The 24,143-nt window shown below is 44.1% G+C and overlaps 1 protein-coding gene across 3 annotated transcripts in view; it reads right to left on the bottom strand.

The window, feature by feature from the left end:
• The window catches only part of LOC119196731 (cytosolic carboxypeptidase 4), an 82,990-nt gene that overhangs the window by 5,483 nt on the left and 53,364 nt on the right, over positions 1–24,143 (bottom strand). For 2 of the 3 annotated variants that reach the window (XM_062563131.1, XM_037452689.2), the window contains exons 18-26: positions 21,007–21,094; positions 20,392–20,524; positions 18,585–18,738; positions 13,267–13,447; positions 6,854–6,983; positions 4,729–4,860; positions 4,551–4,613; positions 4,323–4,436; positions 2,398–2,546 (exon numbers count right to left, since the gene is read on the bottom strand). In XM_062563131.1, coding sequence (XP_062419115.1) covers positions 2,398–2,546; positions 4,323–4,436; positions 4,551–4,613; positions 4,729–4,860; positions 6,854–6,983; positions 13,267–13,447; positions 18,585–18,738; positions 20,392–20,524; positions 21,007–21,094 — 1,144 coding nt within the window. Of the gene's footprint in view, positions 1–1,605; positions 2,215–2,397; positions 2,547–4,322; positions 4,437–4,550; positions 4,614–4,728; positions 4,861–6,853; positions 6,984–13,266; positions 13,448–18,584; positions 18,739–20,391; positions 20,525–21,006; positions 21,095–24,143 lie in introns of those variants that run through there. The other variant, XM_062563132.1, reaches the window with a different exon arrangement.

The raw sequence follows: 24,143 nt of genomic DNA, 5'->3' as shown, positions 1-24,143 counted from the left end.
GAGAGACAGAGACTTTCCATCATCCTGTTTTGTGCTTCATGGTGGCTCTGTGGATCGATACCGGACTCCGCGCTCCAGCTGACGGGCTTCCAGCTGCTCGGAGCGGACCACGACACGGAGTGTGGAAGAATCTGCTTCTACTTCAACAACGGCTGGTGCAACGACGTAACAGTGATCCTGCAACACTGTTCTCCTGCTCTGGAATCTTTCTTCATCAACTGCAGACCCTTCTGCTCCCCCCGTGAGTTTGCTTCATTCATCCTGTTCGGTGTTTACGTGCCGCCGGCGGGCAACGTGCACGAGGCACAGCGGACACATGAACAGATACGGCTTGTGGAGCGGACCAACCCGGACTCCTCGGTTATTGTCCTTAGGGACTTTAACGAAGGAAACCTCAGCCATGAACTTCCTAAGTACAATCTATGAAATGCCCGACAAGAGAGGAGAACAAGCTGTTACACTTGTTACATCACACCAGCCCAAAACCCGCTTAAAAAATATGATGGGAAAGGGTATTCATTTGTCTAAACCATGGTTACGCCCTTGTGCACATGTGTGGGGACCTTTCTGTAATTCTCACAATAGCCAAGTCATTCGGGGGGCTCCAGTGCGCCCCCCCCCCCCCCCCCCCCACCGGCGGTCTATGCTTTGAACCCGTATCACAAATAACACAAAAGGATGCTTGACCGAGTTAACTTTGTTAACTTTACAAACAACCATTAGCCTGCAATAGGACGCAGTGCGCATCCCACACACCACACATCACACCTCAAACCCTATTAGCTCAGATGTCACATGGTGGTGATTACCTGGTCCGGGGGGACAACCTGCCGCCTGGAGAGCCATGAAGCTCCAGTTATGCCTGGAGATAGGTTTGATAATTTCACTTTCAGGTCACAGGGGTTTGGAATAATATGCAGCTGGTACAAAATCAGTTTTTAAAATCTTCACTAGCTTCAATGAAGCTAAATGAAGCTAAAAGTGGGCCAGACTCTTGGTCATTATCTATTGAACAACTATTATTGGGATGGGCAGAGTTTAGATGATTTGTGAACCTCCCGTCACATGCAACCCAATCTCCATTTGGAGGAGGTTTCATTACATAGGAGGTTGAATACAGATGTTCATATAGAACTTGGAAGCACTTTAGGTATATACGTATATACACAGGGAGAGGTATGGGGTCACAGGCAATAAACGCTGCGCTGCTTAATTATGTGTAAATGACAAAAGAAATCAGTGATGGATCTTCTTTCAGCCCCATTTCATCGTTGACGTAATTTCATGAATAATGTAGCGCTTTGCTGACCTGTCGAGCATCCCAGCACACCTAGAACAAAGCCATGTGGCGAAAGACAGCAGAAACGGAAGAAAAGACAAGAGCAAATGTTGGAATTTCGTTTTTAAGATGGACAAGACTGAAAAAGAATAAATCAAGTGGCAAAAAGTGGATGAAGTGGATGGAACGAATGCGGGAAGAGAGAAGGAGAAATAAGGTAATGGTATCAGTCATGGGTAAATTAGATGAAATCAAACAATAATAGTGTGTTTTCAGGTGAGCAAAACGCCCCCCCCCCCCCCCCCCCCCATGCTGTCACAGCTCACTGGGGAGATTGAGCGGCTGTCTGAAAATCAATGGCAGCCATTCAGCTCCACTTTAGATCCTGGCATCAATCACTGCGGTGAGGGATCCGCTAAGTGTGTGTGTGTGTGTGTGTGTGTGTGTATGTGTTATCAAAGCCACCAGTGCTCCACGTCTCATGTCTCTTGCATCACGGACACACACGCACACAGTCGTGTCCTCTCCAACTCACTTTCATGTCTCTTCCTCAAACTGGTTGGATTTGTAGACTGTAAACCATTTTATATTTTATTTAGCATTATTTCAAGTGTTGTACCCTAAGGGTAAAGAAAAGGATCATCTATTTGTGACTTTTAAGATTCCCAGTTTTCTTTTCATCTACTTATTTGTTACATTTTTAAGAAAATAGTTGACATGAACTCAAATATTTGTAATACTTAATCAAGAAGGAAAAGTATCTAAATGAACTTAACGCTCTGACAGAAAAAAACACGTGACTTTAGTTATCCAGCTTTCCAGAAATCATGTTGGTGGAGAACCACATATAACGGTGCACTTCGGTTATGAAGAACTTTGAAGACCAAATGGAGGGATGCAGACTTCATGTCTGCAGCATCAGATCAGGAAAAGTGCTGTGACCATATGAGAGCTTGTCAGTTCAGTTGAAACCACTTTTAAAGGTAAAAACACCGCTGTAAAATGACCACGGATACCATGGTCCGTGTGTGGAAACGAATCAATGATCAAGTCCTAAATGAAGCCATGACGTCGAGGGCCTCACCCTGAGAGGATTATTCTACCACTACGGCTCTTACTTGTGAGACTTGTGGTCCACAACGTTGTTGTCCATGTGGCTGATGAGTCTTTGGCTGTAGAGCGACTTCACGTCTTTGGTCACAGAGAGCAGACTGTGGCAGAACTTCACGCCCATCTCCTGCAGCTCCCTGGTTCCTGTTTGCAGGCCCTGCACACACACACACACACACACACACACACACACACACACACACACACACACACACACACACACACACACTTCTATGTAAGAAATCATTGTCATTCTTCAGAGGGGATTTTTTTACTACAGTACAAGTCAAAAGTCTAGACACCGTTTATTGTGCTGAGACTCTGGGAGAGAATGAGTGAGTTCCATCCACTACCCCGTCCCCCTTTTGACGGCCCCTTTCCAGCTCGTGATACGAAGCTCATTAGTGTGCGTGACAACGGGTGAACGGCTGTGTGTGTCCGTAGGTGTACTATTTCCAAAGAGGCTTCTAATAGGTTGTCTGAAACGTGTGTGTGTGTGTGTGTGTGTGTGTGGGGGCCAATGAAGTCTGATCAATAATTCAGAGAGCCGATGAGGTTTACATGTGCAGCATGCCTTCTTGCTCTGTGAACAAAGTCAATGTGTGTGTGTGTGTGTGTATTGTGAGTTTGTGTATTAGTGTTTTTTTTACTTTTGACAATCATCTCTTTTTTTCAATATTGGAAGAGGGATCTTTGAGAGCCAAAGAAGGAGAATTCAACACTCGTCACTTGACCACAACTATTTAAAAGGTTTTTGTAGGCAGCATATAGAAATAGCCGGTCTTCTCTCAGAGGGTCCTGTTTACTTGTGTAGGATGTGCAGAGGCCTCAGCAATACTTTAACTGTTTAGTTTCAACAAGAGAATCTCCGGAGATGAATATTGTCTTTGTGATGTTTTCTGTTATGTAAATGATGCATTACCCTATGAAATATCTGTGAATTTGCATGCAGCTTTGCTGGACTTCTGGAGAAGTCTGTGTGTGTGTGTGTGTGTGTGTTGCCGTGCAGGCCGTGTGCCTCTAGGGAGATGACACAGTAGCTGCATTGTTTCACTGCCCTTTTACATAGATGAAAAAATGTATTTTTGAAATATTTCATTACATAACTGTTTTACTTGAGGTCTTCCTGCCTCTGAAAGAAGAAGACGGGTGAAGGATGAGGTACGATCGATTGTGCACCGTGATTCAGGGCTGAGAGGAGAATAACTCAAAATAAATCCCACTGAGTCCCACAGTGGGTGTGATTGGAGTAAACATCTCAGTTAAAACAAGTAAAGATATCCTGCAGGGGTTTGTCTCCTCGATCCATTGAGCAGCTTATTGCATCATACTTTCTGCACCATTACTTACTTAGAATAAGATTCTTTGGTAAACCGGTAAAGAATCTTAAAATGACGTAATGGTGGATAGACATAGTGAGTATTTGATAATCTGTGTTTAGTACAAAAGTCTTGCTCTGATAGCAACTAAATAAGAGAAGTGTTGTGTGTAAGTAGTTTGGACCTCAGTGACTGGTAGGTGATACATGGAGCACGTGTCGCTCCTTGTTCCCTCATAACTGTGATCATTATTGGTAATTATTCGCTCCCACTATAAGGTGCTGGAATTATTCTTATAATTCATAATACAGTATATCTAACAGCAAATGACTATTCATTTTTCTCGTTATTTCCTCCAACTTTCCGGCAACACGTTTGAATTTTTGCTTGTTAAATAAATAATCTTTTAAAACAAAACCTTGACAGGAAAACATCTCAGTTGGTTTTAGTCAACAAAACTACTCGGCAAGCAAGTTACCTGACGATTAAATCAACGTGATACAACAGAATGGAATCTGGTTTTGCTGAAATAGCTGTTCGATGATTCAAAATGTTCATGAAACATATTTTAAGGATGGCCATTGTTATTACATACAGATTTCACACACACACACCTTGTAAATGCCCTGGTCACAGCCATTGTGGGTACTCTCCATGGTGTAACTCCTCAGAACCCCCATTTCCCTCCAGACCACCACCCTGGCCGTGGCGGAGCGGGACTTCTCCACCTGTTCAAAGAAGGATCTGTTTTTCCCCTCACATCACTTGTTCTGCAACTTCATGGTAAATAACACAGGTGAAGAAACACGGCACTCATGCTATCAATACTACTATTTAATGACCAAGTAGTTGCAGCTGTTGAAAGAAAAGGCCGGTGCCAGACGATCCAGGGTCTTTGGAATGGTCTACGAAGGAAGCAGAGCAAGAAAGACATTGAGTTTTCTGTTGGTTCTGAGTTGAAACTCCAAAGCGTGCATGGCCTGCTGTGGGTGTGTGTGTGTGTGTGTGTGTGTGTCTCACCCTGTAGCCAGGGTCCTCTTTCAATCCCACGGTGTTAACGGCAGAGCCAGACTGCCAGAGAGTCTCCTTCACGCTGCAACCATACAGGAAGACGTTCTTCTTCCTCGAGTGGCCGTGGTAGTCACAGAACACCTGCAGGAGGAGCAGTGTCATGCAGAGGCTCATTATTTAATAATGATGCTTAATGGTTGCTTATTGAACTAAACTGGCTGCTTTGGGTTTTTTCTCATATCATTGGATATTTGGTTCTTTTGTAGTTAAGACAATGTACTTAATAATTAAACTAGTGCCCTCTATTCTTTTTGCTTTATTGATATTGTTGACATTTCTTTTGCTCTGCTCTCCAAAGAGACACAAGCATCGAGACATTGTTTGTTGGAAAAAGGCTCCAGGTTGGACGGACTTATCCAGAAGAGGGAACAAAAGTGAAGCGTAACAAGGCGGTCAACACTTCATGCTTGAACTGTGCCGTGTTGTATTTATTGTATTTGGGCAACAATGTTCCTGTGCTGTGAGGGATCAGCGTGACGCTTTGGGCCTGCATGAAATAGTTCTAATTAGAAACTCCGGACTCTTTATTTCTTCTCCCGTTAATAAACGAGGTGCTTTCAATTTCAGGGAATGGGGTGTTCATGAAATAAATATTCAACAATGAAACATGTCCAGCATGACGGCAGGTGGTGATATAGGGAGAAATAAGGGAATAGCTTTGTTCAGGGACATTGATTGTCAGGTTTTTTCTGCTTTTTGCTCAGGATCAAAATAATGCAAATGGACAACAGGTTAAAACACATTGATGTGACAAAGCATTACATTCTATCATGTCATTTATCTGAGGCTTTAATCCAAAGTGACTTTCAATAAGTGCATTTCTCCCATAAGGAAACAAGAAAGTGCAATTTCATCAAATAAGCCGATGTACAACTTGTTATACATAAGAGCCACTATAAGTACACTTTAAGAGCAAGTGATGTGACATGACTCTGATAGCTGTTGAGAGGGATTGGTCCCATGAACACAGGACTTCTAACCACCAGACTAAGTAGGAATAATACGTAATCATTCAAGACCAAACATGACGTTTTTCCTTTTCCTTCCCTTGTTTTGTTTCCCCCAAACCTTCATGTAACAAAGTGTCATTCCAAAAAAGGATTGTTGGTCCAAGTCCTAGCACAGTCCAAGGCCGGACTGACTGAGGCTGTGCTTTAGGAAAGAGTTAAACAGTAACAACGCTCAGTCCGTACCCACATGCTCCAACCATTTCAGCTCTGGGATAAGCCACATAAGAAGCTGCAGCTATTGGATATTACATTACATTACATGTTATTTAGCTGATGCTTTTATCCAAAGCGACTTACATTGCATTATAACCCATGCATTATATTTTTGCCTGGGGAGCATTTAGGGGTTGGGTGTCTTGCTCAGGGACACTTCGACATGGCACATGGGGCAGCCGGGATTCAAACCACCAACCTTGCGGCCCCCAGCGCACTGCACTACTCCATGTTTAATAATTCACCACTAATTTGAAAATGTTCTCCAAATTTAGAAACACTGCAGCTGGAATCTCATTCATTTTGTGAATTAAGAACAAATAAATACATTTATAAAAGAGCAACAAATAAAACCCTTCTCCGACACCACAGAATGGAGTTTCTTACATTTCTATATCTATTGATATTTTAAAATCGAGATGGCCAAATTAGACCATGGTACCAGACCCCTCTTTGAACTTAGCCTTCATTTTGATCTCAACAATAAACGGTAGCAGCCAAAGGTTTGGACCCATTTGAAAGTGTGTGCAAACGTTTGCTTGGTGCTGCAGCTCAAGTTCTGTGAAAGCATCCAGCAGAGCTGCATTGAAATTGTGTTGCTGTCTGTCCAAGTCTGTCCAAAGAGATGAAGATGTTTTAGTTGCCACACTAACAGGTGTCTCCCGGACTCATGTGGTGAAGAATTAGCACGTTACCAACCAAAGTGTGCTGCTGTAGCACTCTGGCTTCATGCAGAGCTGATCACCAGGATTTTACCACCACGGCTTTTACATTAAAAGCGTTTTGGGGAAAACTCTCCACAAGACAGGAAGTCGGCAGGTTGACGGCACAGAGGAGCATGTGCATCTCACCAGTGGAGTCCGCCCTATGCTGCTGAGGTAGTAGAGCAGCCCTTTGGTGTGGTAGATGGTGGGACTGAGGACGGGGTCCGGTTTAGACCACTGACGGTTTAGATCCTCGCCGCTCAGATCACAACGATTCCTGAAGAGTGAGACAGAGGACATTTAGACTGTGGGTTCATCCTGTCCAGCTGCCACGATGTTGGTTGTATTACTACTTGGTGTGTTTGTATAGTGTTTCCTCAACCTTTCTGGCTTAAGTAATAGCGACCATGAAAGTGAATGGAAGCTATTAGTAAGCAAACTCCCTCTGCTTTGTACGTGCACTACTTTCTGTTACCTATTAGTGTACATTGGACACCAAATCCAGCAGCAGCAATATCACCTCATAGAGTCGCTGGGCTGTTTGCTACAGCCTAGTAGGTGTGTGTGAGAGGACCATGCAACAACTTGCAATGACAGGCGTTAAAGTCACTGAACAGTTCACATGGAGCTATTATGGAACCTGTTGCAGTTATACATAAGTCTGCTAATGACAAATGCAACGACCAGTTTAGATTTCCAGTGATATTACAGCTAAGTAATGGTGTCAATTGCATTTGCAATTAGTTGACAGCTGCTGTGGATGCATTGCTACAGGATGTGTAAACACTATGCATCGGTCTCATTAGGAGTGTTTAGTCCCACAGTGCCTGACAGCAGCAGGGAGGGGGGCGTGTGATCCATCAGGGTACCACTGTATCCAGAAGACGTCCCAGTACACTGCTGGCCTCCTTGGTAAGTTTGTTTTGCTTCTTCTAAACATGTATGTATCAGATCATTCTTATTAGTCTCACTGACTTTGTGTAGTTCTCTCCACTTTTTGCTCACATTTTGTGTGTCCCTGCACTACACTAGCGCACATCGGCCTGATTCTTTCACCTTTTGCAGCCAGAATACTTATCGCATGAATTCAAGACGATAAACTGCGTCTGGCTGTCAGGCTCTTCCTCTCTTCCTTAAGCAGTAGCAAGCAACCTAGTGGATGGATGGCTGCTTTGGACAGGCTTTAACAAAACGCCGATCACACAAGTAAAGTTATCAGTTATATGAACAACAGCCAATGTGCATTCCTGTGTTCAACTAATAGTCAGCAAGGAGAGGGAAAATGCATGTTCATACACTTCTATCAATCTGTACAAGAGGCATCTAAGTCTTGCACGTTGCATCCTTTTTAACACTATTCCCTTTACCCATGCAAGAACTATTTCACTTATGCTCATTACAGTGTGAATGTTCACTGCTCAAAGCCTCTGCCTGCACCCATTAAGACCTGTGTCTACAAGCGCCCGGAGCCATTTGTACCCACCTCCTGGGAATGGCCCTTTGGTTTTTCTGCAGGTGGGCCATACAACAGCACCAAGCTGCATATCTCCGTTGTTGCATGCTTGTATACCTCACTAATTGAAATCGGCTTGTGGGGAGGTGTACCTCTCCGCTGGGTACAAGCTTTATTGGCTTTCCATTGAATGCTCTGGGCACCTTAATTATCGGATAGTGATATCTTCCTTTTTCTCTTTTTAAGTACACATCCACAGCCCATATAATCCAAAGCAAGTCAATGTTTCAGGGTGTTTAGTGAGTTATGGTATTACGTGGTAGGTTGGTAACGTGTGGCCCAGCTTATTTCAGGTCAGAGTGTACATCGATGCTACTAAGCTCTTCTGTTGAACAGCACTCAATCAACGTTTTTTGAACGTTAGAGCATTAAAACATGTAACTGCAAGAATGGCCAAATGTGCAGTGGTAGATATGTGGGCAATGCAATATTTTTTTTGCAATTCTTCAATTGCCGCCAAGGTTTCATTTGCCAGAACACCCATGTAGCCTTATAGTCCCATGAGGGGGGTGTATGAAGGCTTCAGGCTCCCTCATGAGCCAGTCCTGTGCAGAATCCATCACCAGAGTTCACCATGGAAACCCAATTGATTTGTGTCCACCTTCGTCCCTTTAGAGCATCAAAGAGGAACCATTCCACGAGTCACCAGAGAAAAACCCCAGTAATTGAGCCTGTGCTCCACTACAGCTCCAGTGACAGGATGACGGGTTGAGAAGGGTGGACGACTCACGTTCCTCCTCAGAGACTCTGACTTCTCTGACTCAATGTCATGTGAGCACACTACAGGTTCTAGATAACAAACACATCAATTCTTTTGTGTGTTTGTGTAGTTAACTCATCCATGTATCTCATTTGGTAGGGTGTGTGTTAGCTTAAGCTAAGTGTGATCAAACACAGCTAATAACCGCTAGGAGTATGACGTGAAATGAATAGAAAGGCATAACCAAACTGTTCTTGGAGCTTTTACTATAATAATATAATGTTAAATCTCAACCAAACAAACACACCTTTGTCCTAGGAGAGCGTTGTTTGTGTCCCACGTGAAGACTTCTTTACTGCACTTTGTGACAAAGTTTAACAAGTATAAACACATTTATTTTTGAAAAAAGGCAGTAAGCATGTTAACGCCACTTATCTCAGCTTTTATGTTTTTCTCCTGGTCTCCTGATTTAGTCCAAATGATATCATTTCAATCCGTAGTTTCAAGTCTTCATTAATACTATCGGATTTTATTTTTTAAATTACTGTCCATTTAGAGTCAGAAAACAGACCATAAACCTGGGGATGAACTCCCTTCAATAGACAGTTGCAGCGTTGTCCAGTCTGGGAGTTTTCTGTGTTTCTTGCTTGCAAAAAAACTACAAAAAATCAAGATGAGATGGCCAGAGATCAGGAAGAGCCGAGCTCTAGGCTTCAAAACAATAACCCAACACCCAGCGGCTAGTATTTTCTTCCATGTCCATAAACCCAGCACTGACTTCATGGATAAATTGTCCAATGGAAAGACATTACTGAAAGGTGGCCTCCGAGGCTTTATTGATTTCCCCTGATATGAAGTTCACAGCACTTTGTCAGCCTGTCGACTCAGTTTCTGTCTCTCAATCCCCTCCATATTTCCTCTTTGTCTCTCACTAACATCTCTCGGAGTGCTTTTAAAAGCGATTAATAGCGTTGGGCGTGTGCTGGACCTGCACAGTGTAACACCGGTGTGTTGGTCTTGTCATTTCCTGTCTTATGTTGAAAGTCTGTTCCCTCCTCTGGTTTCAGATCGCTTGCCCTTCCTCTCGTATCACCTGTCCAATTACCCGGATCCCTGATTGTGTCCACCTGTTTCTCATTATCCTCATGTGTTTATTAGTCAGCGTCTTCCCTCGTCTTGTGCCGAAGTGTTTTCGTTCCCATCGACTTCGCCAAAGCCATTCTCGCCACGATCACGCCAAGATTAAGTTAAGATTATTGTTGCCTGTTGTTTGATCTTAGTTTTTGTAGACCGGGTTATTTCCTCCGGACGGGGTGATTTTGAGTTTGTTATATTTCCCCTCCCCTTCTTGAAGGACCGTTTGCCCAAGAAGTACTTTCGTTAATTATTAAATAAACCCCTTTTTTTTTAATCCTCTGCATTTGAGTCCTGCCTTCCATCACCCACCTGACACACAGCACTAAGATGGTGCCGTGAGGACGCGGGGACGATGCTGGGGTCTGTGGGATACTTTGGTACCTGTTCTTCCTTTCAGCGGAAGTGAGAGGAGAAGCTCCTTTTGTGTAGGGTCTCAGGGTCAGTACCTAATGATCTCCACACTGCCCTTAAAAGGAGACTGGAGAGCCGTGGAGACTCTGACACGGTGCCTCTTTGACCTTTGTCATGAACCCATTGTCCATTCAGCGGGACAGTAGAGACCGTCTCAACACTTAGGAGTCTGCCTGCAAGAACGCAGTGGAGGGAGGAGCAGGACATCTTCATGCCTCTGGTCAAAGCCACAGCTTGGGTTGATTCTAGATACATTTCATGAAGAAATGGTGCTGTTTTGTTTTGGTTGATTCATTATAAATAACCCTTTTTTCTAAAAATCCAAAATCCCTGGGCAGCAGGCCCAAAGGAACACAGAAATCCAACACGCTAAAGTCTGTTATTTTCCACAACATTTGCTCCTCTCTACCCGACACTGCAGCTGGCTGCCCTCAGGCCCCCAGCGTGTGTGTGTGTGTGTAAAAAATATATGGCACAGGGAACGATTATATTTTATTCTGTAAGCTTTTTACACAAAACCTACAACTTTTAACCAAAAGGCGAAATCCCTGTCTATCCAGCCATCATGTGTTTTATTGGGCTCATCAAAATGGTTTGAGAGAAATATGAATAGAGTTAACAAGCTGCAATAAGGCAATACAACTTGTTAAGATATAGGATTGTTACACAAGGCTACCTGTGCTTTCTACCTACCTCTGCCGTCACTCATAGTGACACATATTAAATAATGGTGGAGTACGCTTATCAGTGCAAAGCTAAAGCACCGGGTGTGTCCATGATGGACCCGAGGCTTCGAAATAGCACTCCACTAAATAATCACTTGTACCACCACCTGTATGTCGTCCATGGTCCCAACGCAATGAACCCATCAACATTTATTTCAATAAACGGAAATAAGAGATGCCAAAATCACAACACGATGATGCCGACTGAGGAAAAGGTAATAAGGATCGGTCGGGTCCTGGTTTTGCAACACTCAAAACAATGTGATCTAGGTGGAAGTACGGCAGCGTGTCCGACCTCTACCAACATCAGGTATGTAATGTACTAATTGGAGCAGAATTAGTTTGATATCTAGGCTCCAAAACCTCAGAGATGAAAAGTACACTAATGCATATCATCACAGAGTGTTGAGCCAGACGAATACATGAATGAAACAAGCGCACACAGAGCATATGAAACTTGACTGATTTCTTATTCCTTATAAATGATGTCCAATAGAACACTGGAAGAACCACTGCCTTCTTTTGGGAAGTTTATCGTGTAGTAGTAGACAACCCAACAAATGAATTTGTCTTACAGAGGACGATGACCAACTATGCAGTTCTCCTCAGCTTTGAAGGGCCTTTCAGGAACAATCAGTCCAAATCAGCGGGAGTTTGATACTTGTGTTGTGTATTACGGTGCCCAAATGAAGGCAGACTGTCACGGTGTGGGTCCATGTCCTGTTTTATTTTGTCATGTCTCTTGTGTCGCTGGGGTAACTTGACTTCCTGCCTTGTCCTGTCTTCCCCTGTGATTGGCTGCAGTGCCCATGATTGTTTCCACCTGTGTCCAATCACCTGCGCCTGCCTGTGTATTTAGGCCTGTGTCTGGTGCCCTTTGTTGCGCCATTGTACGGATGTCTGAATGTCGATGTGAAGCGTCTTTGGGGTTTCCCCTTGGCGGTTTTGATTTCTGATGGCGACCAGTTAGTGAACATTCAGCTAAACGGATGTGTATCCCCTCAGGAGGAAGTGGAGACCAGACGTAGTGACATTCATCCCACCTTTCCAAATGGATGATTGTTCTTCTGTGTTCTGTATTAACCAACAAGCTAACCATGTCTGCTTTATTTAGATGGCGTTTCAGCTTGATGCCTCAAGTAGACAAAACATATGCCATCATTTCACAAAGCAAGACTAACAGAGGACACATGACCAAAGCAAACATATCTCAATCTGTCCCTCAAATTCAAATGTCTTCGAGGACCCAAAATACCCCCAGGAACCAACAGGGATTAAAAGTAAAAAGGATCTGTGGATGCTTTGGAAATACTGTTTCAGTTTCGCACCAATGTCATGCTCAGAGAATTGACCTGGGAAAGAAAGAAGGAGACAGAGGAGAAAGCTGGCGGCACGATGAGTAAATCCCTGCAGCGTCCAACTTAATTCCTGTGAAATGTCAGAGCAGTGTTGCATGACTTGCATCACGCACAAAGACACACGCAGAAAGGATCATCTGGTATGGGAACGGACTGAGATAAATCTGGACCTTCAAGTTAAGAGGACAGAGCTTTTGGCTGGTATTACTGTTAATGTTGTTCTGTATTTCATCCAGCTAGGGAAGGACTGTGTGAAAGGATTCAAGGCTTGTAAAGGACGCTTCTGTACCTTTTTCCATGCACATAGTTTGGGTTTTGAGTGACACATTTTAGAGACATTTCATGCATAATACCACCAACAGTTTTTACTCAGTCTTCTCTGTGATGCTTTTGAACTGTGTTTCTTTGGCCAATGTTAATCCCCAGCTATTGTTAAACCACCCTCTCCACGCCAGAACCCGGGGTAGAACTGGCAGATTGTCACGCCATTGACCAACACCCTGTGCTGGATGGCCGTTTGAACCATTCCATCCGGTATCATCAGACAGAGCACAACGCTGCACACAGACGTACTCCTGTCATGTATCCCCATCACTGCAGCATATCCAACACACCCGTATTAATCCCAGCACGCACAGAGGCACTGCTCCACATTCCCATCGTGATGGATTGTGCATCACGGAACGCCCCCCCCCACGTCCACGCCTGCCACTCACGTGCCGTTGACGACTCCGTCCGGGTTGAGCATGGGGATGAGCTTGAAGACAAAGGCCTCCCTCAGACTCTGGGCCACAGGGTCACTGCTGCACAGAAACTCCAGGGTGCCCTTCATCACCCAGCTGGCATTGGACTCGCCGGGATGGACGCGGCCTGTCAGCATGATACAGGGACGATTACCTGGACAGAGGCAGAGACGAGGCGTGGGGTTAGGGCGGGGATGTTCATATTCACATTCTTGATGATGTATTGTTGATGTTGGAGGAGCGGTTTTGATCATTTGTCATTTTGTAAAGTTAGAATCAAGTGTCCATCCCATGGTGGGGGTAAACTGGTTGATTTGAGAGAAGCATATCCATTGTATGCTTTAGTACCATTTTATATATATATATATACCTATTTTAGCCAGATCCCACCTATGCAAACTCAGATTTGTGACCTTTATTTTTCTTATTAGGGGGCAACCATACTATGTGTACACCTAGTGCTGTCAGGCAGGGGAGACATTCTTCTTTGGTCTACATTTCCTGTGTTCTCTGATTTTCTGGCATCATTCAATTATCCACGATGGGTTTTTAATTAAAACAGCGCTGGCAGCATGTCCTCTAAGCCCATCACAACAATCTATTAAGCTCTGTCAGCGCTGCTGACGGATGGGCAATTATGTCGGCTACCAGAGGCCACAAGTAATAACTGTAATGTTGTGAAAGGGTCATACACAACATTTTAGAGTGTCAGAGATTACAACGCGACCGTGGTGCAGATAGCATGCAGGAACACGAGAGAGCCTGTGATCAGTCGCTAGCTGAGGAGACTCAATAGGTGGACATGCTGGACGGAGATGGCCTCCTGGTTTCTTCATCTAAGTGGAATCGGATTGTTGATGATCACCAATGTTTCCTTTGCTTTGGACAGGTTCAGCCCCCCTAAAATAGGCCTAATGACACCTCAACATGCAAAGCATTGTGGGGCAGTTTAGTATGTGCAACAAGCTAATGTTTTCTATTCAGTAGTAAATGTGGGCGCAGTGCTCACACACTGAATGCAGGTGATGTTAGTCACTTCCCACCCAGAGCTCTCTGGGCTGTTTTGTCATCACCACTTTGAACAGAAAGTAACATTTAAGTCTTGTAATGCGATACCAAAGATTTTGCTTTGTGGATTGTCAAAGAAACACACATTGATAAAAGACTTTACTTTAAGGGTTATACCGGTCAAAGCCACCATACAACGTTTCATCTTTTTTAATTCCTGTGGCCATGTGCTAGTCTACAAAACCTTGCTCCACTTGTGCTTTGAAGTAGTTTAATTCTATTATTATGCGAGACACAGAGACCCGTGTGTTCTTCACAGTTCAGGACACATCTGACACTTTTTAAAGTTTAAAGGCTGTTGGAGTGGCGTTTTAAACTTTACTGTCTCAACGATATTGCTGAAGGAAGTTACAACTGCTTTTGCCACATATTGGTAAGACACCAAGCAGACCAACTATTAGCGGAGACGGCAGACGGATTCATTGTTTGCTTTTCTCACAGCGTCACAGTTTCCTGAGCACATTCTCCCACGTACACATAACATGTAGAAGCCTCTGGGGACGCAGCCTGGAGCATCTGGAGCATCTGGAGCATCTGGAGCTTCTGTGGCTCAGATCCAGAGCGGTGGTTCGATCCCCAGATAATCCAGTCCATGTCATTGTGTCCTTGACCAAGACACTTAACCCTGAAGGTGTGTGAATGATGACATCTAGTGTGCTTTGAGTGGTTGGAAGACTGGAAAATGGCAATAAAAGTAGAGCCCATTTACTTCAAAGTTCTATCGAGTTCATGACAGATTTTCACAGCTTTGTCATTTATTTCTGGTTCATTGCCAAACACTGCACAAGGAATTTGCTTCAGCGAGTACATGGATACAATATAGGAAATTGAAGGGAATGTAAATGAAATAGAAATATGAAAAAAAAACTAGAAAAAATATTATTGGGAATTAAATTTGAATGAAAGCTTTACTGAAGCGAATTGCAATGCATATTAGAAGAAAATACTATAAATTGTGTATAATATTTAAAAAAAAGCAAATTCACCAAGGACTGTGCAAAGGTTCCCAGTTGTGAGTTTTACAAAAAAAGATACAAAATGTGAGTCACATTTATTATTATTTATTTGTAAGTAAACTTGAGATTTGGGAACACGATGACATCACCGTCTGAATGTGGGAGCAGTGGGGCGATCAGACAAGTCGGAGACAAGTCAACAGTTCACATCCAACTGGAGGTCACTGATGCACATGAAGTGTCACAAATGACACAGACGGGTGCGTCATGCCTCATGTGGTTTCTGGGTCACCTTCGTTTTCTCTCCCGATAGCAAATGCGTTCTAGGTTTCTCACTCTGTGATGAATCGAGGACCAGGTTTGTTTCCTCAAGCAGCAGCAGTGAGAATGGGAAGTGGACCCCAGGGAGCCCGTCCCACACACTAACGGCTTGTCGGGACAGAACGTACTGACACATCCTCAGGTGCGAATGGATGGACAGTAAGGTATGCCTCGGCGTGTGATGGGACGGTGGGAGGTAGACCGACTGTTCCATAGCCACACCAGTATCCAGGTATAAACAGAATTAAACATACCTCCTGGTGTCCAAGTTTATGTTTATATTAACCAAACCGTCCATCCCCAACGAGGGGCCCAACACAGTTGCTGTCCAGACCCCACAGGCCAAATGCACTGCAGGGTCCGTGTATTCCTTTTCATTAAATTACAACTTACTCTCTGTAAATATCAGAAGTCTTTTTCTTCATTTTCTAATGTATTATCTTTATCACAATATATTTTTATTCTTTAAAATAATCTTTGTTCTCATAGTGACTTTTTCATGTACTACCCTTTTTCTTCCCTCAAAATCATATAATTTGTCTATATATAAAAATGTTATTTTAATTGATCAAAATATGCCATTCATCCCCATAATCAAACTAGTTTTACGAGCAAGTGAGCAACTTGAAGTTCAGACGAAATCTTTGGACATGAGCTGTTAATGATAAGCTGCTAGATATACATTGTGATATTTTACTGTAACTTTGGACCAATTGGCTCATCGATGGGATGCACCCTTTACCTGCCTCAGTACACTGCTTGTCTAATCCTAATTGACTCGTAAACGGGTATGGATCACGAGTGAGCATTGGCTGTTCATTTATGATTCATATGCTGGATGCTTGGTGGTTAAACTTATACCAACATCTTCAGTCTCAGTGTGCCGTTTCCTTTGTTTGGTCCTTGCTTTGCTGAGGAAATGTTATGAAATGCACCGCCGTATGGACCTTTTCTGGACAATTTGCATATCATATTTTAGAAACTTGTTGGAGCTGTGTTTGGAGTATTTTCAAACGTATTAGTGCATCATTTAGCCGAGACTGTTTCTGACAGTTTGAAGCATTCCGATATCGGCTCGTGGTGAGTACACGGTACTCCAGGTGGAAGTAGAGTTTTGCTGTCTCTGGGGGCCCTCGGGTGGAACAGGTTTTAAAGTTAGCTCACAAAGGCTGAAATTCTGAAGCCCTCCATCACAATGTTCTAATTGTCACAGTGACTGAACATCTGTAGAGAAAAGGCAGGGGGACCTGTCAAACCACCACGTGTAGGATGACAATGCACTCACACATGTTCCAAGCTGTGCGTTCCAGACAAAAGGGGGCCTCAGGAACCATTTAGCCGGAGGCCGCCCGTGTCCCGCTGAACGAGATTATGTTTGATAATTAACAGGTTTAAGAGATGAGCTGTGATTGTGGTGAAAGCCTTTTTTTAATTAGACACGAGGAGAGGCTGCTCTGTGTAATCCGAGTGTGGAAGGAAAATGTCCTCGATAAAGCTCTTGGTTTGGGAGGAGAAAAGTTAATAACTCAAATCAACTTCAAATTCATTTTGGCTCCGGCAGAAATGAGACGAGCTATGAGCTGCTTGAAAAGCGATACTTAAGGTGGTGTTTTATGCCCCCGACACGGCTGCTTGCAATTAGAGCCAATTAGCATACTCATTTGCATGCACAGGAACTGATTGCCGCTTGCCAAGGGCCTTGTTTGCACCGCAGTTTGGGTTGTTTTTCCAACATTGACCCACACACAAATGTGGATAAGCCTACCCCGGTGCCCCCCCCACTGCCCCCCTCCGGGGTTCTGAGGTTAATTGGCTGGTGAACACCAGCTTGTCCTTTGCGCTGTGGGAGATCTCGTCTGTGCTGCACCTCGAGCTGACCGGCAACCTTCTCAGGTGTGCTGGAGAGCGACAGCGACGGAACGCAATCAATGCCGAGTGCAAATTGGGCTGCGAGGGAGACAAACACTGATGGGAAGGAGGTGACTTGCTAGTGGCAGATATGTGACCCTGGGGATGAACACATAATCCCACGGCCTTGTTTTCATCAAAGTGGAGTTGTTTACTCAGGCTGTTCGCATACTCCATTTGTAGCAACAAATCTCACCAGAACCATGAACCATGAACCATGGCTGAATCAGACCCAAGTGAGAGAGTCTAGTGCTCAGAAACACTAGGGCTTTTGTCCACAGTGACCACCAAACACAACCAAAAATGTAATTAATTATTGGAAAACCAATGTTTGTTATGTCATTTCTGTCCTAAATGACAATTCTGTTGAGTTTTAATTCCAAACAATTTGAATCTCATTGAGTAGTTCAGTAATTGCTTGTGGAAAACCTCAAAGAAATGACTTTTCATGAGATATTACATGAACAATGACATCAGAATACCACGGTGAGATATCTGTGAGAAATTTACAGGAAACACTACATAGTTTCAAAATAAAATGCATCAATAGTGAAATCAATCACTATTGATGCATAACTGATGCAGTTATTTTTCCTTCCCTGAAACGCTGACTGTGCAGACGCATCATTTGGGGGGAAATGTCATAATTGCGATGCACTAAGGTATGAAGTTATGCTAATGTAAATATGCTTTGATGAATCTCATACGGTTTACTCCTAAACAAATTATTCCTATATATTTCTGACTGTGAAGGCTCACTGGCTTTCAATTAAGCACTGAGAAACAAACAAAGCGTTGGATATCTGTCTCTGTCAGGATGCCTTGCTGCCAGTTTGTCTCCTTTTGTCCGTCCCTCTCACTCTCTCTCACACAAACACTGCAATAATAGCTTACCCACACCAAAACACACACACACACACACATTCCATCAACTCGCTATCAAATGCCTCCCTGTTTATATGAGCCCTCAGCACTCTGAGCCTTATTCCCAGCTCATCACACACACACACACACACACAAACACACACCAATACTCACGCAGTTGGTGCATGTCTTTCCAGGCCCGGCTGGCTGGACAGGCGGTGATGGTGACCACAGGACACGGGTTTCCAGCCAAAGTGCAACAGAGAACCTGCTGCTGGAAAAAGACGGTGGCAGGGTCCACTGACTTCTGCAGCACCTTCAGGTGAGCCTGATGGACACAAGCGTGTGGAGTTGGCATGTAGGTATTTAAAGCATTTATGTTTTTAGATTTCCATGATTTTGGCTTACAGATGAAATCCCCAAATTAAGGCCAATTAAAAGCTGATGTTCATAGTACAGTATTCACTCCCTTTGCTTGAATTACTACACGAATGTGGCGTGGCACTGCAGAGGTGTGAAGCTCTGTATTCACTGTATTGTCTCTGTGTTTATATGAAAACTAAAAGTGTATTCATCATTATAGCAAGGAAGTTACTAAGTTAATATATCGTTTTTTGGGCAACAAATGGAAGATGAATGCCTTTATTGATCCCATTTAATGACTAAAATATTCAGGGTGTTTTCGGGGACTTGTGGAGAGACGTGGTCCACAGCTGGGCCCAAGGGACAAGAGACATGCTGTGGATTCTGTAACTATTTAGGACGTCTAAGTTGACTTCTGAAACGAGAGGGGATGCATCAACATTTCACCAAAACCATCCTTTCCACATGGTGAGGGTGAGCTCAGTCCAGTCGCCAAAAATAAAATGGTACTGTCAATTTATTTTTGGCAAACCACATTATTTTTGATGTGGAGGTCCGGAGGGAAGCTTGGGTGGAAAGATGGTTCTGGCATGTGATAAGAAGGCATCTTGGACGCTTCTCCAGCTGGTCAGAGGGCCCAGGCGGCACCCCGAACACGCTGGAGAGACAATACATCCTCCACAGGCAGATAATGGATGAATAATAGAATCGACGCTTTCACATTCAGGCCAAGTCACGTTGTACCTCGAGCGGTATGACAAAAAGAATAAAGAAAGCCCCCCCAGAGTGGTAGGAGGGACAATGGATGGGACAAACAGACAGAGGACGTTCACCAAGGACACCACTGTTCATATCACATGCCAAAGAAGAGCTTGCACGTATTACCGGACGTTGGGAGTCTCATTACTTCACACTAGGTGCGCCATGGACAGAACGGGGAAGTGCGCTGATAAAGTTGTTCTGATTGTTACATTATATAACAACACAAATAATAGTACTTAATAACCCATTGTTTCAGGGTATGCTTCAGCAAGCCCGACACCAGGCTATAAAACATTTTCTGCAAAACATACAATGGCAAGATTGTCCCTGGTGACGGGGTGTGTCTGGCTATTTTAGAGTAGACATGCACCGTATAGCACAAATAAAAAGTATCAATCCTAGCAGAGGGATCAGGACTTTGGCTCTTGATCCATTTGTTGTGCACAGAAAATCTTTCAGAACAAAATACCTTCCTCCGAAACTATGACAACATTACTACACTATTTGGATTCTTTAGTTTAAACATTTCCGTTCAATCCGGCACGGCTGCTACACAAATTTTCTGATTACATTTGCATCCAAGCATAATTGGATGTGGAACTCAGCTGGAGGAGATGTATACACATTCACTATTCGAGCAATTTCACAAAAGGTTCATTGGTGATATATAAGATATATTATAGGCACACTAACCCTTTAAACCCATTTTGGTGAAATCGCTTTGACTTCCTGGTTGTTCCCAGCGCCGTATTAATGTTGACTCGGCTAGTTGTCCCTCGTAGAATCGTCTTTATTATTCAGTAAGTCCAGAAGCGGAGGACAGTAGACTAGCACTAGCTGGATGGTTGCTGGGTACCTTGAGAGCAGAGTATGTGTAGGGATAATGGTAGGCCAGGTAGCACACATCCTCGTTGTGCTTGAAGGTGATGGTAAAGGTTAGAGTGTAAAATGTCGTTTTCCTTCTTCCCCGAGCTGGACAAAAGTGGTTCCTGGAGGAGGAATGCGACATTAAGTAAAGATCTCCAGTTGTGCCTGTGAGGTATCTACTACTTTAACCTCAGATACCAAGAAGCATTCAAGCAGCTTTCTGTTGATGGAGTTCTAGAATCAGTATCATGTTAAAACACTTTACAGTTAGGATTTCTTTGTGTGTGTCTGAAGACGGGAGAGGAAACACACAGGCACAATTGTACAGAATAATAAATGGGTTCAAGGTGCCGTCCTGAACTTTATACAATCTATCTGTCTCTGCTTGCTTTGGCAGCATTTTCTATGATACTATTTGTTTTTTACTGCTCAGGTTCAGGAATCAGGAAACATTTATTGCCATAATATGTCAGACATACATGGAATTTCACTTGGCGGTTGGTGCATGAAAGCAGACAGTACGACAATGGACAATATAGTGCAGGAATAAGATAAAAATAGAAGAAGAAATAAAAGAAAAGAAGCATGTGGCGTGAATTCTTACCTGAAATAACAGATTTCAGTCCCGGTCCTGACCCAGTGAGGTCTGCCTTCCAGAGCCTCCCTTACCGAGTACAGCACGGGCTGCATTCCTGGAGTGCAAGCACACAAACACACCACTAGCCACAAAAATATCATTTCATCTGTACAATGTTAAAAGGTGCTTATTTCATATGAGATCAAAAATATATTGAATTATTTATAAAAACAAAAAATGACAAGGAGTCTCAGTCACCTCGAACACAACTTGTTTTTAACGTGTGCTGTTTAAAATTGAAACCACACAGTTCCACACAGTGAGCCCATCGTATTTTCTGCTGCACTTTATTGTTCACTAGAAACTGCTCAACCATTAACCTCACTGTAACTCCACTTCACGTCTCTGATCACTTCTTCATCTCCTACTCTCTTCCACTCTCCCCAACTAACGACCCCATCAAATGACTCTGTACCTGTTCGCTCCCTCTCTCCCTCCTCTCTGGCCTCCTCTGTTCTATCAGCTCTCCGCTCAACAGACTCTCTCACTCTTACACCTGAACGTTGCCGCGGAGACTCTCCTCTCAACTCTGTCCTCCTCTCTCGACTCTCTCTGTCCTCTTAAGACTCGACGGGCCGCAGATCCCCTCCAGCTCCGTGGTTGTCTGAACCGTTGCGTGCCGTGAGAGCCACTCTGCGAGCATCGGAAAGGAAATGGTGTAAATACAAACAACCTGACAACCTGCATGCGTTTCAGTCTCTTCTCTCCTCTTTTTCTGCCTCTATCTCTGCTGCAAAAAGCGTTTTCTATCAACCCAGAGTCCTCATTTTCTAACACCAAAAACCTATTTTCTATCCAACCTTCTCCAACCTCCTCGAACCCCCCATTCCTCCGCCCCCCTCCCCCCTTCTTTCAGGGTGACTTTTTCACCTACTTTACCCCAAAAATAGCTGACAATCCTCTTCCTCTAACCCACCTCCTTCCACCTGTATCCCACAGACTTCACCTCTATCGCCCTCGCTTCCCTCTTTCACCCCCGTGTCTCCTAACCAAGTTCTTACCTTAGTAACCTCGACCCGTCCCACCGCATTCGACCCCATTCCATCCCACATTCTACAGTCTATCGCTCCTGACCTTCTTCCTTTCCTCACCTGTCTCAATATCACTTCTGTTATTTGGCTGTTTTTCCAACTCTCTGAAGAAACCCACCCCCAACCCTTCTGAAGAAAACAACTACAGACCGGTCTCCCTTCTTCCCTTTTTGTCCAAAACTATTGAAGGTGCCATCTTTAACGAACTCTCCTCCTATCTCCACCTTAACAACCTCCTTGACCCCCACCAGTCAGGCTTCAGGGTGGGCCATTCCACAGAGATTGCTCTCCTTGCTGTCTCTGACCCTCGCTCTCCTCCATCCTCATCCTTCTAGATCTTTCTGCAGCATTCGACACAGTCAACCACCAGATCCTTATCTATTCCCTTTAGGAACTTGGTGTCTCAGGTTCTGCTCTCTCCCTTCTCTCATCCTACCTTGATGGTCGCACCTACCGGGTAACTTGGAGAGGATCGGTGTCGGAACCTTGTCCTCTTACTACTGGAGCTCCTCAAGGCTCCGTCCTGGGTCCCCTTCTCCATCTACACCAACTTTCTCGGCTCAGTCATTCACTCACATGGTTTCTCCTACCACAGATACGCCGATGACACCCAACTAATTCTTTCCTTCCCTCACTCTGACACTCAGGTGGCGGCACGGATCTCTGCCTGTCTGACTGACTGACATCTCTGAGTGCATGTCCGCTCACCACCTGAAGATCAACCTCGACAAGACCGAACTACTTTTCTTCAACGGAAAGACTCACCCACCCAAGACCTGACTGTTAACGCCCAGCGACAACACGATCCTGTAGGTCCACGCTCTACAACATCAGGAGAATACGACCCCTTCTCACTCAGAAGGCAGCGCAGGTACTGATTCAGGCTCTTGTCATCTCCTTGACTATTGTAACCTGGCAGGTCTCCCTTCTGTTTTCATTCTCCATCCTCGTACTTGATCTAAGTAAGTATTCCATCCTCTGAAGCTCATCCAGAATGCAGCAGCTCGATTGGTCTTCAACCTTCCAAAATTCTTCCACACCACACTACTTCTCCATTCTCTTCACTGGTTACCAGTGGCTGCCCGCATCCAATTCAAAACATTGGTACTGACGTACCATGCTGTGAATGGATCGGGTCCAGTCTACATCCAGGACATGGTGAAACCCTTCATCCCAACCCGCACACTCCGATCTGCATCTGCCAAGCTGCTTGTTCCTCCCTCACTGAGAGAAAAGCACTTGGCGAGATCGCGACTCTTTGCTGTCCTGCTCCTAAATGGTGGAATGAGCTCTCTGATGACATCAGGACCACAGAGAGCCTTTACATCTTCCGCCGAAAACTCAAGACACACCTCTTTAGACTAAAACACTAATAAACTGTAGCGCTAACAAATCGTAGCACTTAAATTGTACTTATAATGGCACTTATCTATAACATGTTTTATTTTCTTGTTACTTGTTCTTCTGAGTTTGTATCTCTATGATTGAAATGCACTTATTGTAAGTCGCTTTGGATAAAAGCGTCAGCTAAATGTGATGTAATGTAATGTAGGGGGCTGTGGCAGAAGTCGACATTCAAATTGAAACAATTGTTTTAATTCCCACCCAGGGCTGCCAATAACTTTTTCTTCCACATGCTGTTAAATTAAATGAGAAAAGGTCAGCAAGACTGCCAGCCCTCCCTGCATTGATTGCTGTCAGGATGTAAAGATAATTTAAACAAACATAATAGTTGAACCATTTCCACAGTAGTGTCTCCACAGACACCTGGTCAGTAGTACGAGCGCTTTTATCAGTGGGCAAAAGGCCATTTTACTCAGCGATAGATAGTGACATTTCTATTACGCTCTGTAAAGTCCCGAAACCATCTGCTATTGCATTCATGTAGCCCTTTTAAAACAACTTCTTAAACATGTGAGTCAGCACCTTTTTCCTTCTCCTATTTCACCTTCCCCAGCTTACTTGTGTGTTGTCCGTCTCCCTGGCACCTCTCCTACTTCCTCCCTGATTGCTTCCAAGCTGCAAAGCTGCAGTACATGTGCAGTGGATCACTGAAATAGCCTACCTTCAAAA

This window comes from Pungitius pungitius, chromosome 6, assembly GCF_949316345.1.
Source record: "Pungitius pungitius chromosome 6, fPunPun2.1, whole genome shotgun sequence".
NCBI lineage: Eukaryota > Metazoa > Chordata > Actinopteri > Perciformes > Gasterosteidae > Pungitius > Pungitius pungitius.
The sequence above is the reverse complement of the archived record's forward strand: the minus strand, read 5'-3'. Positions and strand labels throughout refer to the sequence as shown.